General features: G+C 38.4%; 1 protein-coding gene across 1 annotated transcript in view; it reads right to left on the reverse strand.

Moving 5' to 3' along the window:
* Nucleotides 1-8,750: 8,750 nt before the first annotated feature.
* VAPA (VAMP (vesicle-associated membrane protein)-associated protein A, 33kDa) overlaps nucleotides 8,751-16,804 on the reverse strand; it is a 30,919-nt gene continuing 22,865 nt past the window's right edge. Inside the window, exons 3-6 of the mRNA XM_009318587.1 lie at nucleotides 15,684-15,787; nucleotides 13,558-13,638; nucleotides 10,476-10,652; nucleotides 8,751-9,549 (exon numbers count right to left, since the gene is read on the reverse strand). Coding sequence (XP_009316862.1) covers nucleotides 9,391-9,549; nucleotides 10,476-10,652; nucleotides 13,558-13,638; nucleotides 15,684-15,787 — 521 coding nt within the window. The 3' untranslated portion in view covers nucleotides 8,751-9,390. The remainder of the gene's footprint in view (nucleotides 9,550-10,475; nucleotides 10,653-13,557; nucleotides 13,639-15,683; nucleotides 15,788-16,804) is intronic.

A 16,804-nucleotide genomic window follows, 5' to 3' on the forward strand; every position in this document is an offset into this window, starting at 1 on the left:
GTAACACGGTCAGGGGAGCGGGGAGACCAAAACCCGCCGAGCTTTGAGGTTCAGACCCCTTTACCGAGAGCAGTAAGCAGCAGAGCTCAAGCTAACCAGAGGCTAGGCGTGCCTTCCCTCCGTCTGGTTACGGCAATTAACTGAGGCCACCCGAGAGGGCAGGGTAGTAACCAGGCAGCAGAGGAGTGCCGGCGGGGCAAGAGGGCGACACCATCGTCCTTAAAGACAGAAAGGACCACCAGACCCTGGGGAACTGAGCAAATTAACAGAACACACGTATTGGTCCTGAAGCCAGTTCCTCTGCTGAGCCCATGGTTTTAGCACACAGAAAATAAAACACAGACGCATCTTTTAAAGATATTTTACTAGTTCTCCCTGAGGATCAGACTAACACTACAATTTCATGCCACGTGATGCTCTCTCCTTACCAGAGGAGCACACCATCCATAGAAGCGGCAGCAATAAAAGGAATTACAGGAACTACACTCCGAAGAAGGCTGAAGGTATGCTTTCAAGAGTTAAGAAACACCAAAATGAAGCTTTGCCCCTGCAGCCTTCACTGCAGCCCGTTCCGCACGCCCAGTGCCATACGATCAGGGCAAAACTTTTTGAACCTATACAATACACACTGAAGGAATCTCTTCTCCACACTCCGTAAGGGATACTGGGGAAATGATTGTGTGGTCTAAGCTGTACCAACCATTTCTGCAGGTTTTGTTTTAAATTAATACTAGAAGGAAAATACTATTACTAAACTGTGAAGTTTGCATTGCTTCAACATATTCCCATCTGTCCAAAAAATGTATATATAAATGGCAACTGGAAAACATAATGAGATATATATATACACACAGCCCAGAGCTAAGTATTTTATTCATAGAATTACCAAAATTTTTAATGAGCAGTATCACACATTCACTAAAACTTTTCTAAAAGCTACATAAACTCTCAAATACACTATATATGCTAAAAAATACCACTACAAATTTTAAATCTCAGTCTACTATTGGCTCACCCTATTATAAGAGCAAGTGCTTTAGCTTCCACAATTCCAACCAGGACTAGGAGACAACTATCAATGCATAGCTACATGAAGGGGAGCATAGAGGACTTAGTGGCCATCAAGCACGAGACTGGGAAGGTTTTCCTATAAAAAATAGCTTCATTTCTTTAAAACTAAAATGCTTTTGCATTGACAGCTGAGATCTTTGCACTTCACAAAAGCAGTAGCAAATGGTTCTGGACATTGGAAATTCACCTTGTGTCAGCATCCTCCTGCTTAAGCCTCCTGTTTCTCTTTGAAGGTCTCTAATACTCGCAAAGGCTCAGACTGCATTTGGGAGAGGGTTTTGGACAAGACGGCTCCATTTGGCAAGAATGAAGGAAGTGTTTCTGCACTCAGTCACTCTGAAAATTAGCAATTTTAAAGTGGCTCAAAAATTAGGAACAGTTAAATGAGGAAAACAGATGAGTAGAGGCAACTGAAGCAGTTACAAACATACAATACAACATAAAGTCCTACAGTAACCCAGTCCACTGTAACCACGTTTGCATACAGGCACCCCAGAAAGATTTCTGTTCACAGATCAGATGTAAATATGAATGTACACAGACACACACAACAGTTTTGCACAGCCCTATTATTATGCCTGCCCACAGGGGAATTAATGTTTGTGTGGCCCACCTAACGAGCCGTGCTGCATGCACAGAGTGCTGGAGGACTCGGGTCACGCGTTGCTCTTTCCCCATTGCACTCTCAGAGCAGTAGGCAAGGAGATCAGGAGGCCCCTGTCCGTACGCTGCTGGTTACGTTGCTGGAAATGTTTACTTTTGATTAGCTGCTTCATTTCTACACCTCTAGTTCCACAAATGCAACTTCTACATAGCTCTACAAGTGGACTCATAAAACCACAATTAGCTTATTTTTTTACATTACTGCTCTAATAGAATTTTCGAGGTCAGTTACAGCTCCTCTGAAGATCAGATTCCTTCTCCCACCCGTTTGCAATCATTAAATCATTAGTATTTCCAAAGTGCCTGAGCAGAGCAGGTTGGAGAAGTGAGGCTGCATACATGCAGGCTTATACTTTCTTCCAACTTTTAGCATCTCTCACCCCATTGTTTACCATTTTCTTGCACCACCTCCTTCCTGCCCCGAGGTAAATCAAGCTCCTGTCCCACCCCACACCCCCTCCATAAGCTTACTCCAGCGACAGCTCGAGTTGTCCCCCGCCATGCCTGCTAACCTGCTCCCTTGTAACACGCTCGTCTCTCACCCGCTCTGCTGACAAGTGCCGGGCTACCGCTGGCAGCTGCCAGGGTGTTTGATCTATGCCCATGCTGACAGCTTGGCAAGCACGCCAGCACTAACTGGTCAAACAGCAGCAAGCAGGACAGGTACCTTTCCAGCTCACTGTGCAGGCTTGCCCTGGATGGGAGCACCAATTTAAATGTCTGTCATCTCAGCTCTAATTTTCCTGTAATTGGAGGCAGTTGGTATCTGTGAAACATCAACCTCTCTATCAAATGTGGCTTTAATTAGATTTCAAATTCACACAGGGAGAAGCAGCACAAAGATGCTGCAATCACATAAACCTTGTCTCTTTAAGAAGTTATGTTTTTCCACAAATACGCTGACCTTCCTTTGCCATTGTAATCTGGTTCCTGTGGAGGCAGGATGAAGAGATAATTTCACCTAATCAGGAAACCTATCTGTTCTGATTTTCTTGAAGCTGGGATGTGAAATGAGAGGCCCAAGCGCTAAAGTATTTCAAGGTATGACACAGGAAAGTGAAGTCTGAAAGCAGTGCCATGAAGTGGAAGGCTGCATTGGAAATCCGAGGTTAGACAATCCTGGGGATGAATACAAGGAAAATCCTTCTCCTGGCATTCTCCTGTTTACAAGACCGGTCACCGTGTTTGAGGCTTTACACCCCGAGGCTGGAGAGAAAGCCCTGTTCCTGGAGAGGCCACAGCAGTTTCCAGCATTATGTCTGGGGAGGAAGCAGCACGTACAGACCTTTCTAACAGCCTAGCTGTCCTGGGAAGACACAGCCATCAACAAAGCCAATTCTGAAGCAGCTCATCTTGCTCTTCTCATAGAATCACAGAATCCTTTAGGTTGGTTGGAAAAGACCTTTAAGATCATCGAGTCCAACCATTAACCCAACGCGCCAAGTCCACCACTAAACCATGTCCCTCAGTGGCACGACCGTCTCTTCCTACCATACTCCCTTTTTCTTCACTTGATACCAACCGCTCCCCAGCTCCCACATGAGATGTGGGACAGGTGTCTCATTTATCATTTCAAAACTTTAAACCTGAGGTGATTAAGGCAATCAAGGAAAATTAGCCACCACTTGAGCTTCCACCTTCTATGAACCACTCAGTTCATTATCAAAGCTGCACTCTTTAATACCTCTGATTACAGCTCTAGAGGGCTGTCTCTCTATCTGACCCAGGGTTCAAGTTTTGTTTTCTGTGGACTCCCCTCCTAAGCCTTTCCAAAACATGGTCCTAAAAACTGGACTGTCCTACATAATGATTTAAAGCAATGCCTCTCAAGCATTAAGAAATAGAGCACAATCTTTAAGATAATTACTAGATTCTCATTATTAATATTCCTCAAACCAGCCCTCATACGAGTGCAGAGTGTACTGCAGTTTGAAAGGCAGTAATAACAGCAAAGCGTTTACTCATTTTGAGTGAAAACACATCAGTGGATTTAACCTCTGTAAGAGTCTACTATTGCTGGAGCACCTTTGCCGGCAGGAGCCAAACACGTTTAGGTTTTAAAAAAAAGAAGTCCTTGGTTCTTCTGAAGAAGTGCCTCCAAAAAATCAGTGCAGCTGTCTGTATCATCTGTATTTGGACTATCAAAGTAGCAATGGAAAAATATTTTGCCACTCCCATGGGTAGGGCAATATATACCACCACCAACACAGTAGTTGTACAGATTTAGGACTGTTTGTTTTCTTTTAGATGAAAAGTACAAACAGCACTGGCCCCACAAAGAATTTTTTGCTACACAGACATGCTTTTATGTTCTAAGACTACAAACACAACATGCCCAATGTTTAGCAGCATCTTTTTCCCCCTACTGTGTTTAGCAGAGGTCAGGCATTATAATCCCAGTGAGCACAATCCACAGTTAAACACCTAACAGCCACATTTTCTGCCTGTTTTAACACAGCTTCAGGAACAGACAAGACAACAGCTGTCTTTAGGAATGTGCTTTAAAAGCCTACAAAAAATTTCCAAGCAACATGAAGCAGCATTTTGGAAGCCCAAAAAAAAAAAAAAAAAAAAAAAAAAAGGACTTGAACAAGGCTCAAGGAAGGCTTGATGAAAAAATGGGATGGAGTGTGTGCTACAGAACAGGGGCTGTGCCTGAACCATCCCTTCCCAATCATTTGTCCCAACACTTGTGCTTCAGTTTCCCCATCTCGAAAGCCAGGATAAGCCATCCTTACAAGGCAGGCTGAGACAGTCACAAAGATTGCTATTTAATTACTACCCACTCTGAGAACAGCCTAGACACCAATCACCAGTGACAATCTCTCTGAATTCACCTATGCATGTGAACCTGCACCAGCATTAGTAGAAAGATAAACTTTCAAGAACATCCTGAAATAATTATTCCCAGACTATGGCAAGTTGGTTTTTTTGCAGAACTTGGATGATAAGCAGACTAACTTAAAAAAAAAAAACAACAACCAACAACTCAAAATGCTTTTTTCTTACACACAAGTTTAAAAGGTAAGAATTAATAACTATTGCAGTCACCTTTCAATTTTTCATTTATTTCAAATGTCTGAGCTCAGACTGCTTAGTTATAATAATAGCTGCCTGTCTCACACCTCTGTGCCTGGATACCGTAACACCCTTTAAATCTTTTCTAAAGAAGAGGGAGGGGAAGAGCAGCATTCCACCACTGCCAGCAACAGAAGTCGCTACTGTATAAACAGGGGTTCAATAACCTGCTGGCAGTGTTATCAACATTACATAAACTAGTACCAAGCTTTAAATAAAATGGCACTTTAACATGGTGGGAGATGCTTATACCATGATTTAGTTAAAACTTTCATCCCCTACAAATTATATTTTATCCAAATCGGTTCCTAGATCCAGTTCACCATGCAAACACATAAACCCTCATCTCAGGAAAAGAGGAAGAGGCACCGACCTTACCATCTAGCAGTAATGAGAACGCCAGATAAAAGATAAGAACCAATTGTTTTGCTTTTGTGCAAGACCTCATTTCTACATTGCTATTTGTCACCTAGAGGGCAAATAAATAAAGGTGACACCACCACACTACCTCTGCTTACACAGCCCTATCAGAATCAGGAATTTTTCTTAAACATACACAACCTGCATTCAGAAAGAAGAACACAACAGACCAACTTCGATCATATACTTGGTTACGTTATTTGAGTGCCCCTAGGACAGAAGTTCAGGCGGGAAATAAAAAAAAAAATCGGTCTAATTTAATCGTCATTAGTTTCAGTCCTTCCTACAGGAGCTCAAACCCTTGCGAAAACTGACTCCTGTATTTAGCCTCCCCTCTTGTCCAACATTAAAGTGTGCCACCAGACTAAAGCTGCCACAGAAGCTCAAGATCAGCAAAGACAGAGCCTCCCGGCAGCAGTGGTCAGTGCTACACACGGATGTGCCTTCCAGGACACACCCTGCAGAGCCATTCAATAGGAACCAGCGTAGAAAGCAAAGGGGTGAACTGTTATGTTCACAGCCACATGGCTAAAAAGACGAGCTATAGAATTTCATCCCACCTGTAAACACGAAGAGCAGGGCATTTCAGTATTATAGTAAACGTTTATTAGGGTTGCTCTGTAACTGTGTAGCTCTCATTCCATCTTTTGCCACAGACTGAAGCAAGTGTTCACCCTGGCAAGTCAGTTCAAGCATAAATACCTAGGGACTCCAAACAGGAAAAAGAAAACTCTTTGTCACAACGACTATTACAAATCTGACAAACCACCAGCATCATCAGTGTTGCCTGGATTCACGCACCTGCTCTTCACTCCAACACTGAACCTTCATCCACGCCAGCTTCACGCTATTTACTAGCAGTACCTCAAAGCAGGGCAGTTACACCACCCGCGAGGTGGACTCGATGCATCTATTCACCATCAGCAGTCTACAGAATGTACATAGTCAGGGAAAAGTTCCAAAATAAAAAGGACACTACTACATTTTTAATGGTTTATTAACACTTCAACTTTTAATATCTTTGAAGAAGGCCTGAAAGATAAGTTTTGCTTATTGACTTTGTCTTTTCCCCTTTGGCAAAATGTCACCTTCCACCTCCTCCCTCCACCCTCTCTCCTCCCAAAAGGATAACGAAGTTTCAAGCTAGTGTTTGGTTGCTTCTTATATGTAAATTGGCTTCAATCATAGCAGCAGAAACATGCAAGCCTGGGCAATAGTGTTTGTCAACAGCTTTTAGAGAATAAGTAGAAGTGCACAAATAACTTGTGCGTTGATACAAATAACTTTTTCTTAAATGAACTTCATATACGTATACATTTTTAAGTAGCTTAAATCTGGTGCCCAGAATTACTACAGAAGCTGTATCTTCTAATTAGGCTTTTTTTTTCCCCCCCTGAACCATCATACTACCCTTTTTTAAAGTGCTATATTCATAAAAACTTTAAAATACTACTTTGATACTGTGTACTTGTTCCATCTTGCCCTTTTGAGAAATCAGAAGAGCAACGTGCAATGCATATTTAACTGAAGTTACACATTTAGCCTCATACGACTTTATGGGCACTGTTGTCTGATCATATCACTAGGAACAGTGGAGAGACTGTATTTCCCCGTGCTTACATACACAAGTAAGCAGGCAGACAAAGCAAGAAGTTCTAACCATTTCAGGAACAAAGACAAACAATTTAATCCATATTACATAGTTCACTGAATACAGTTGATCTCATCCAGAGTGACTCCTGAGAGCAAAATAGTTTTAGCATTACATTTTATATACAGCTATGAAGGGATTACTGGAAACCAAGACAGTCTCCTTATACCATTAGTAAGTACACTGGTTATGAGACTGCTGCACACTTTCACTTTGAAAACATTACTTAAACCTTGACCAAGTTTTACCACCACCCGTTTGTTATTTATGAAAAAAGTTATTTCAATCTGATCTTATCGTTATTTTTACCTTATTTCTGCTGCCAGACATCAAAACCAAGTCAGCTGCATTGAGCAATAACTCCTTTTTCTGTTCTCAAGTCCTGAAAGTGCTAGCTACCCTTGAAAACCTCCGTACACTATGCTGTAAACATTTTAACATCTTCCAGAGGATTTTTTTTTTTTCTTCCCCTTCAATGCAGGAATGACTGCTCTGTCTGAAGCAAACTACATCCTGCACGCTATTGCTTTTGTTATTTTCCATGTAATCAGTTTGGAACAGGCTATGAAAGTTTGATGCAGCAACATTCTGTTAGAGAAAAAAAAAAAATCAGGAGAATTACACCATTCTGAACCAGCGGAACCAAAATAATCAAGACCTTAACATAGTTTTTCCAGTCACTGGGATGGAAGGAGACTTGAATGTAGACACTGGAACAAGTAATTGGAAACATCTGTGCTTGCATGCTTAAGTGAAAAGATAAGCAGTATTTGCATTTTCTTCATCATCTTCCTTGCACATATGCAAGATTTTATAAAAAAGTTTATCACAGAGAGCAATGACAGAACATGATGTAATTATAATTTTCTTTTTTTAAAAAAAGCACTAGAAACCAAAGGCAACCAAGATAACGTACATCTTCTCCAGAACATTTTTCTCAGCTACATAAGGTGTGCATATACCAAGGTCTAACACACTTAGCTGCACCACATCAAGTCAAGCTGTCCAAGAGCATACACAATTTTGCTTACAGGAGTATATCCCTTCCGCAATTTTTCAGTTTACAAGTAATTCCCTGTATTGGATTATGCTTAGTCAGAAGTACAGATAATATTTTGTTCCAACACTACTGTTTGTTTTTATGACATATTCAGAGATGAGGCAAGACATAAGATTAAGTGCAGGGAAGCATTTCAGACCCCCCAAAAAATGCATTCTTTAAAACTTAGCTATACATGGTTAACACAGGTAGGTCTGCCAAGAGTTGCATAAAAATTATTTTCATTTTCAAAAGGTGAGCAACTGAGGCTCACTCAGCAAATATCAACTCTTCTGCATCATGGAATTCACTATGGGTGTCTGAATCATTCAAATTGCATTTGTATCTGCTAAAACAGAAGTACAAACAGAGTAAGTTAGCATATGTGAATTAAGTACCCTTATGAAATCGAAGAATAATGTTGACTCCTGGAAGACACCCAGAAGATCCAAAGATGGAACAGAAGGTTGATTATTACACTCCCACACAATCCAAGCAAATTGTTAATATATTGAAAACATTCACATCTGATATTTGTACCTGCTGGATATCCAAATTATTCTGTCCCAAAACAAGTTTGATGACCATCCTCTCTGTAGCTGAAAGCAGCCAGAAAACAGTTCATTTTTTTAAACAAATGGAATGGAAACCTCCCCCCCCCCCCCCCCCCCCCCCCCTCACACACACCCCAGCTTCAGTTACAACAGTCTAAGCCAGAGACTTAAGCAAATAAACTTCAAAATAGCCATTTGTTACAAGTAGCAAATTACCATGAACAATGTACTTGTTAGGAATCCCTTCTAAAAGTACGACACACACAAACAGGCTACCCAGCAGAAAAATCTGTTAACAATTTTATTTCTTTTGTAATGTTAAATATTATGGGACAGGACTGTAAGGATGAAGAACTCTCAACAATGCCTCACAAGGGATAAGAAAGAAATTCTGCCATGATATTAGCAAAGTAAGGTAAGGAGAAAATTTACACAGTAAGAGGCACCATTTCCCCCAGAATACCTCTTGTCATATTCCTGAATGAGTGGGATTAGCAATCTAATAAATTGTTTTTCAAGAGGTAACAGCAACAGATAAAATTTTAAAGGATTATTAAAATAACATTTACAAGACTCTGAACAATTTTTCAATTCTTATTAAAACCACAGAAAGAAAGAAAGAACAATTCTTTATTTATGAATTTTCATAAAGGACTGACTGTGCAACTGACACCTGCTATTGATGACTTAATGTACAATTTTGTCCAGTAGCCGAACAGTTTGTCTTTTCAGATTGTGTTTTCTAACCGTGCGAGATCATTAAAGGCAAAGCCTGTTATGATGCTGTACACAAAAATGGCCACTTGGGCCATACTACCAATGAAGTGGTAGGTAAACAAATCTTTTTCTGGCCAAGGAAAAAAAAAAAAAAAAAAAGGAAGCTGCATTTTGCATGCTTCTCTCACTCATTCTTTCTACAAGATGAACTTCCCTAGAAAGAATCCAATGAAAATGGCTGCAATTACAACAAGAAGTGAAGGAAGAGAATTAGAGCCATTATCTCTGAGGGCCAAAGCTGTGGGTGATCCAGATTTATCCGAGTGCGCTACCTTTCTGAGCCTCAAGCCTTCATCCTGAGGGGGTAAAAAACACAGATGGAAAAAAAATTTATGAACACATCTTTACAATTGTAAAAACTGAATTCAACAGCCAAATTTACTGGTGAGCATTTAAATGAAGTTAAAAAAAAACCAAAACACATTACACCATACCAAAATACAAACACAGCAAACCATAATATTTCAAATAAGGACAGGTAGTCCACTAGTCTCTCTCCATGCTCTGGTTAAGAAAAATTCTGAAATTCTTGCCAGGCACAACAAAGAATCCTGCTTTTACTTAATATGTGTCAGAATTAAATAGCAGTAATTCCTTATTGTTAAGGAGAAACATCTGCTTTGTGTAGTGTTTCTCCAAATGTTCTGATGCCATCAGAATTACAGGTTTGGAGACATCATTATTTCATGGATCTTTAGAAGTCACATGAAGTCACGTATTGACTAGTTACAGGTTACTGAAATGGCACCTTTACATTAAGATACTGGAAAGTAGTGTCTGCTTACCTCCTCTGGCCAAACAATTGTTCTTGTTCACTAACAATTTGTGATACGGAATGTTACCGCTTTGGATCTCATTTACTCATTCTTAATGAATAATAAAGCACTTTTAATAAAAGCTACTAATTCGGTATCTCTGATTTAGACTTAAAGTAACTAAGACCACCTTAAATAGGACCATTTCATTTAAGAAGAAAATTATGTGGCTTCAGTATCTCATCCATGGCAATCACAAAGTCTCAATCAGTGAGAAGTTCAAAATATACAGTATATACAGGACAGTATATATATATATTTGTGTATATATATACACAAATCAATCTTCACATCCTAACAGTTGTATCTACTTTCTGGAATACACATCTATTGGCCTAATTACAAACCAGACCTTTCAATCAAGAAGAGTGAAGCCACTTCAATATAAACATGGAAGCAGAACTTACTCTCAGGTGCCGATTTTCATCCGTCAGCTTCATAATCTCTGCTTGAAGTCTTTTGCACTCCTCCATTAGCTTCCTTGTTTCAGTATCATTAAGTGAAACACTATGTGGTTTTGGCATCGGTCCATCCTGCTTAGATGTATTCAGTACTGGGGCGGGTTTGCTTGCATCTATATCATTCTACAAATATTAAGAATGACTTGAGAATTTTACTTACCTAGAGAAAAATCATCCACAGCTTAAAATTGAAACAATCCAGCTACTAACACAGTTCAATGAATTTTATATTTACAGTAATCTGAACAAAGACTTCTGTTATCAGTTCAATTCTGATTAGCTCAAATATTAAAAAGAGAAGATTGCACTGTTTACATTTGGTACTACATGCTACTGAGACAAACATTAATACATCAGGTGCTTAACACTGACCCAGCAGGCATCCAAAAGATGGTATAAAATACACCAAACAGCATTTGAACTTAAGGGGAAAAAATAAAAGGAAGAAAGTAATCCTGCAATAGTAAGAAACAAATCAAAGAAAAAAGAAAACAGGTTGTGTCACAAACTAATATGAAGTACGCATGGCACAAATATTTTGCGCTTACAGCACCTCCTACTGAAGGAAAATAAAAGTATTGCACAACCATGGAATTTGAGTCTCACAGCATCTCTGAAATACACATTACTGATTTTGAATACAAGTGAAAAGTCACATGTATTCACAGCTGTGAAAAAGCCAAAAATAAAATTAAAAATCTAGTTCCCACAGCTCTGCTCAAAATATACAATGATCTTCAGTAGACATTAATAATACAATGGATTCAACTGTATAGCCCAGGTTACTATTTGTAAAAACACAGCATTAGTACAGCAATACACTCAGAAACAGCTCATATTCAGATTCAGGCTTCTGTATTCCTACTTGCTTGGCTGCACAGCTATGTCATGTAGTCCACCACCATACTGCATCTTTCATAACCAAAGTAGTACAAGGTAATTACTAAATGTAACATAAAATCTATTAAAAGGTAAACACATCTATGTAGTAACAAAGCAACTAAAAAAAGATGCAAGAATTTCTTCAGTTCCTATGCAACTAGCAGTTATTTGGTCTAGAGCATCTACTTGCATTTTACATCTTTTGCAATGCAGCCACACATAGCCTAAGAGCCAGATCCTACTACTCCACACAGGTACTCCTAACTGGATTTAAAAAAAACAACATACTTATACCATGAGTAAGCAGATCAGGTTCTGTTGCTTTTTTAATTGGTTTGCTGGCTGAACTGAATTCCTTTAGTAGCACTGAAACTTCACTAGAGACCTAAGACTTATCTCCTGGGAACAAACCTCCTTCTGCTGTTTGACCCCACTGACTGGTTTCTTCATGTCAGTCTTCTGGCTATGACTGGTAGGCACCTGAAGAAAGTTGTTGCTGACTGGACTGAAATACTTGTGTCCTGGTGTAGACATATCCTGAGGTGGCAGATGAGGCTTACCCTCAGGACTTGCATTCTCATTGTCAGGTTTAAGGGATTGACTAAATCAACTGCTAAAGCAGTGTTTTGCAACCCTACGCTGCTACTCAGAAAAATACAAATATTATGTACAGTCAATACTTTGAAGATACCACATTAAAGAAAGCACAAAAGGAGGTAGCTTTTTATAATCCATATTTCTCTCACTACATTATACATTTTATAAAATTAAACACAAGTATAATTTTTCTAATATCTAAGATGTAATTTAATAAGAAGGTAAAAAACACAGAGAGTAGACGACTGAATGCCTTGATAATAAATGCTTAACCTTTACAGTTTCAGCATTTAACACACTTAGGCAGCTTACACCTGAATAAAAGGCTGCATCTCATCAATTATCCTTTACCAAAAAAAGAAAAAAAAACAACCCAAACCACCAAAAACATTATACGGATATCACATCTGAAAAATATCTTTAACATATGAATGATATCTTTAACACTCTAAAAACCGTATTAAAAGAATGGTTGCAAAGGCAGCTACTGGCCAGCTAGCAGCCTTCACCGAGACCCTTTAGGCATGTAAATAATGGGATGGTTTTTACATGCATGGATTCATGCTACTTTCCCCCAACATGCTTTACAGACTACTGTAAAAACTGGACAGTACTAAAAAGAAAAGTCAAGGCCATAAAATGAATAAGGTTGTTTACAGAAATCCTACTTTAGCACTCTAATGCTAAAAACAGCACCAAAAAAACCCTAAACAAAACCAAACCCCCAAAAACCCAAACAACCCAGAATATACAGCATTAAGATTCCATAAATCCAAATTTCAAGTATGAGGGTAAAAAAAAAAGTTAATGCATAAGAATTTAGTCATTCTGCAAAACTTCTAGGTAACTGACAGTTAACTATTATTCCAAATATCAGGCAACACAAAACAGACATCTTCAGTCTATATACAATGAAACTGTCATCTCCTACTCAACTGGAGTAGATTTTGTCTGAAGGCAAGAGCATGAAAGAGGTAGTGGGATTTTTATTTTTTTTGTCTGATTATCTGTCTTTAACACTACCTTAAAAAATGCATTTAGGATTCCCAAAGCATGCATTAATTTCTAATCAGTACTTCCTTTTCTAATTCAGCTGAATTAGAAAGAGAATTTTTAAAATTGAAAAGCATTTAGTACTTGCAAACGACGCAATTCACTTTTCACTATATGCAGTATTGAAGATTCTTTTTTTTAAATGTGACAGCAATAAAATGCTAAAGCAAATCAATAATAAAAATAATGAAATTATAATTTTTGGCACTAGGCTCCACTGATGGAGGTTTTTAAGATGCAGTTGGACAGGGTGCTCCCTTTTCGATGAAAGGTGGGACCAGATGGTATTTCAAGGTCCTTTCAACCCGGGCTGTTCCATGATTCTACGAATCCTTGAAAAGTTATACACTGAACACCCCTCCTGTCTAATTTAGTACAAATTCCTACAATCCATTTAATCAACAAATCAAATAGGTTTAAAAAAAAAATTCAAAACAAATTTCCGTGAGATCCTACCAGTCAGTGTATGACAGTTTCTTACTCTTTTCTTACTTACCAGTTTATCATTTTCGTTGGGCATTTCAAACACACATCTCAATTTGGAGTCCATTAACTCATCAGGTTTTGCTTCTTTCCACTAAGACAATAATTAATATAGTTACTTAACATGCCAGATTCATGCAAACATCTGAACAGTTCATAAGCTTGCTCTTAGTACTTGCCTCCTATACAGCTGAATACTGTCCTTACTCTAGCTGCAATTTTCAGACTTGGTTCTGAACAATGTTTTTTTGTTCACTTTGACTACTGCGAAGTAATGAGAGCTAGCAATGGTTAATTAAGTCTGGAAATGGAAATGAGTAAACTGAATGCAAGGATGGATCCAGAGGCTTGTAAGGGATAGAGAGGGGACAATACAGCGGTTCCTTTAACACACAATGAGGAACAAGTACCATCTGAGTCAGTTTAAGAACAATGTTCTAGCCCTATCACTCCTTGGTAAACATACTCCTTATGTCCCATCTTGGGAGCACGGATTTTAAACAAAAGATTGAAAGACACCTTTTAGTGGCTCTATATTTAGTTCCAGAGTAAATTTCTTTAGTTCTTCATATTTTAGATTTTTAACCACTTCCTCCTTTTACTGCATAATACATTACAATTTGGGCCTAGAGAATTTTTCAAAGCTGTTTATAAAAAACATTTTAAATTCTAATGGTTATCAATATATTTAAATAATTGTGAAATATGCTGGAATCTCTCTGCTCAACTGACAATTAACTTTCAAAGCATACACTTCATGTAGTTGCCTTAAATCTTTAGGCTCAGAGACTGCTCTGAGGTTTGCAGCAATTTTTCCAACAATAGGTCCTCTGAAGTTACCTTAGAATTGCAGGTCTTACAGACTAGAATATCCAGGCTTTTCATAACATCCTTCCTTTTTTTTTTTTGTTCTTTTTTTCAGTGGTGTTAATTGTACTGTAACTTGTAACTACAATTACCGATTTTCCGCAAGATCTGTTTCTCAGTATTCTATACTTGAACACACTGAGAAAGCAGTTATTTGAAAGGTATTTCTAAAGTGGATTTTTATATCCTCACCAAATAGTTACGCTTCACTTACCACACATAACCAAGAGCTATCAGAGCATATTAACAAAAAGTAAACCAGACCAACAAGGAAAAGAGATATTAACTTTCTAGTTACATGTCCCAAAAGCTTAACAAAATCTAAAAGGTTTTCCACTGTTTCCAGTGAAGAGTGATGCCACAGTAGTCTTTGCCTTCATTTAAGGGGACAGAGCCTAAACCTGCAGAGATCTAGTAGATTTCAGCGATTTATAAAACCTCATCTTTATCCTTTGTTTCCCCTCTCCTCCTCTGCCTTGAGTGAACACTGAACGTACCTGTGTAAACGCAGGCATTCCTTAAAACAGCCTCTAGGGACAGAAGCCTGTGCATCGTTCCCCTCCACCTTAACATACATACTTATGGGAGTCCACCTACACCCTAAAGGGCATTTTATGACAACTGAAGGCTTCCTTCCCATTGCTGCCAGCTTGTAACATCAGAAACAGGTGTCCTCACTTCTGAACTAACAAGCACAAACCTAAATATCTTCTTTCTGGATCTGTCATCAGAGCAATCCTGCCTAAGAATTGAATCTACAACATGTTCTACTAAAACAGAAAATAAATCTATCATTTGTGCTGTGTTTAGCCAGTTGGTACCTTGTAGAAAGATATATCTTAGTCTTCCAAATGTTTTAATTCGTTATAATCCCATTCAACATTTCACTTAAACACTTTTCAGACCAAATGCACCCATTTCATCTAGCTTCAGGCTTGTTGTTTAAATATACTCTTGATTCCTTCAAATACAATCTGTTTAACCCCTTCCAATTAGCTGCATATAAGGTAAAACATGCCCATATTTTAACCTTACCTTAGATTCACTACTATTTCCATTCAACCAGTTCACTAGGAGAGTTCTAAGAACTGAGCTTGTATTTAATATTAAAAACCCTGAATCACATATGGAAGTCATATTTGTTCAGAGAAAACCCAATTCTTCTCCAAAAATACATTGCAAAAATATGATTCATTTACATTAAAGCCTGAATTTTTAAGGAAAAAAAAAAATATATATATACAACAGTCATTTTACCCCATTTTTACTTACCACTGCCTCCATATCTGAAATATTTGGTGGTGCATAGGTTGTTTGTACCATAAACTTGTGTTTACTCTTCTCATTTGGGTCATAGTCAAAAGGCTGCAGCATTACTGTTCAAAAGAAAAAATAAAGCATAAAACTGTGATTCTACAGCTAATCACCGTATCAAGCATGCCACCCACTTTAGATGTGCTTCTCACTGAACAGACACTTAAAGTTAAAATGCAAAGGCAGTGTTGAAAATAGAGCAGCTATACATTGAAGCAACAGGCAATGAGAGGAAAGATCTTGAAGTTTTTCAGAGTCTGGTGTAGTTGACATGATTATTTCTGTAATTACTATAGCTAAAAGACATGTCATATACAAGTATGAACAAACAGATCCTGTAACACAGACAAAAAAAAAGCAAACACCACAGGACTTTTCTGTGGAATAAACATATTTTATGATTAAGTGAACGCAAAGTTAAAGAATTGTAGCACACATCATGATAGCTACTCCAGGGGGGGCAGGGGAGAAAGAGAACCTACATTAGGTAGGTCACCAAGTAGCGGGGCAAGTTCTAAAGGTATATTAATCTAAGCCGGGAGCAAAACTACTACAATACTTCATTAAAACTACAGTTATTATAGGAGGTAAAGCTGCCTGGGGCTTTAATAACACATCTTTAAAACACTTTCAAATTGAGCTCTTTAAAAAAAAAATTATAGTGATTAGTTATGTAATAACTACACAACACATTTTACTCAGGTTTTAACATTCTTAACTGTAAGTCCAGTCTAACAGTTAACATTTGTCCAAAAGTACTCCAAAATCCAGGTACACACTTTAATTCTGTGGCAAGTTGCAGGGCTCCACCACATTTTACCAGTGAAGAGAGAGGGACGGGATTCACAATCAAATTCCCTGTAAAGGCAGCTTTAAGTGAAACATTAAAATAAAACTCATAATACCCACTCCTTGCATTTTATCTTATGTTTTTTCTCACTGCCATTTCAGCTTTCAACATAGTGTAATGCAGACTTAAAAAAAAAAAACCACCACACAAAAAACCACCTTCTGAATGAAACCAGATGTTTCTGACACAACATAGTTTGTACTACAAGTACCAGAGGTAGAGCATGCAA

This window comes from Pygoscelis adeliae, unplaced genomic scaffold (genome assembly GCF_000699105.1).
Source record: "Pygoscelis adeliae isolate BGI_AS28 unplaced genomic scaffold, ASM69910v1 Scaffold42, whole genome shotgun sequence".
NCBI lineage: Eukaryota > Metazoa > Chordata > Aves > Sphenisciformes > Spheniscidae > Pygoscelis > Pygoscelis adeliae.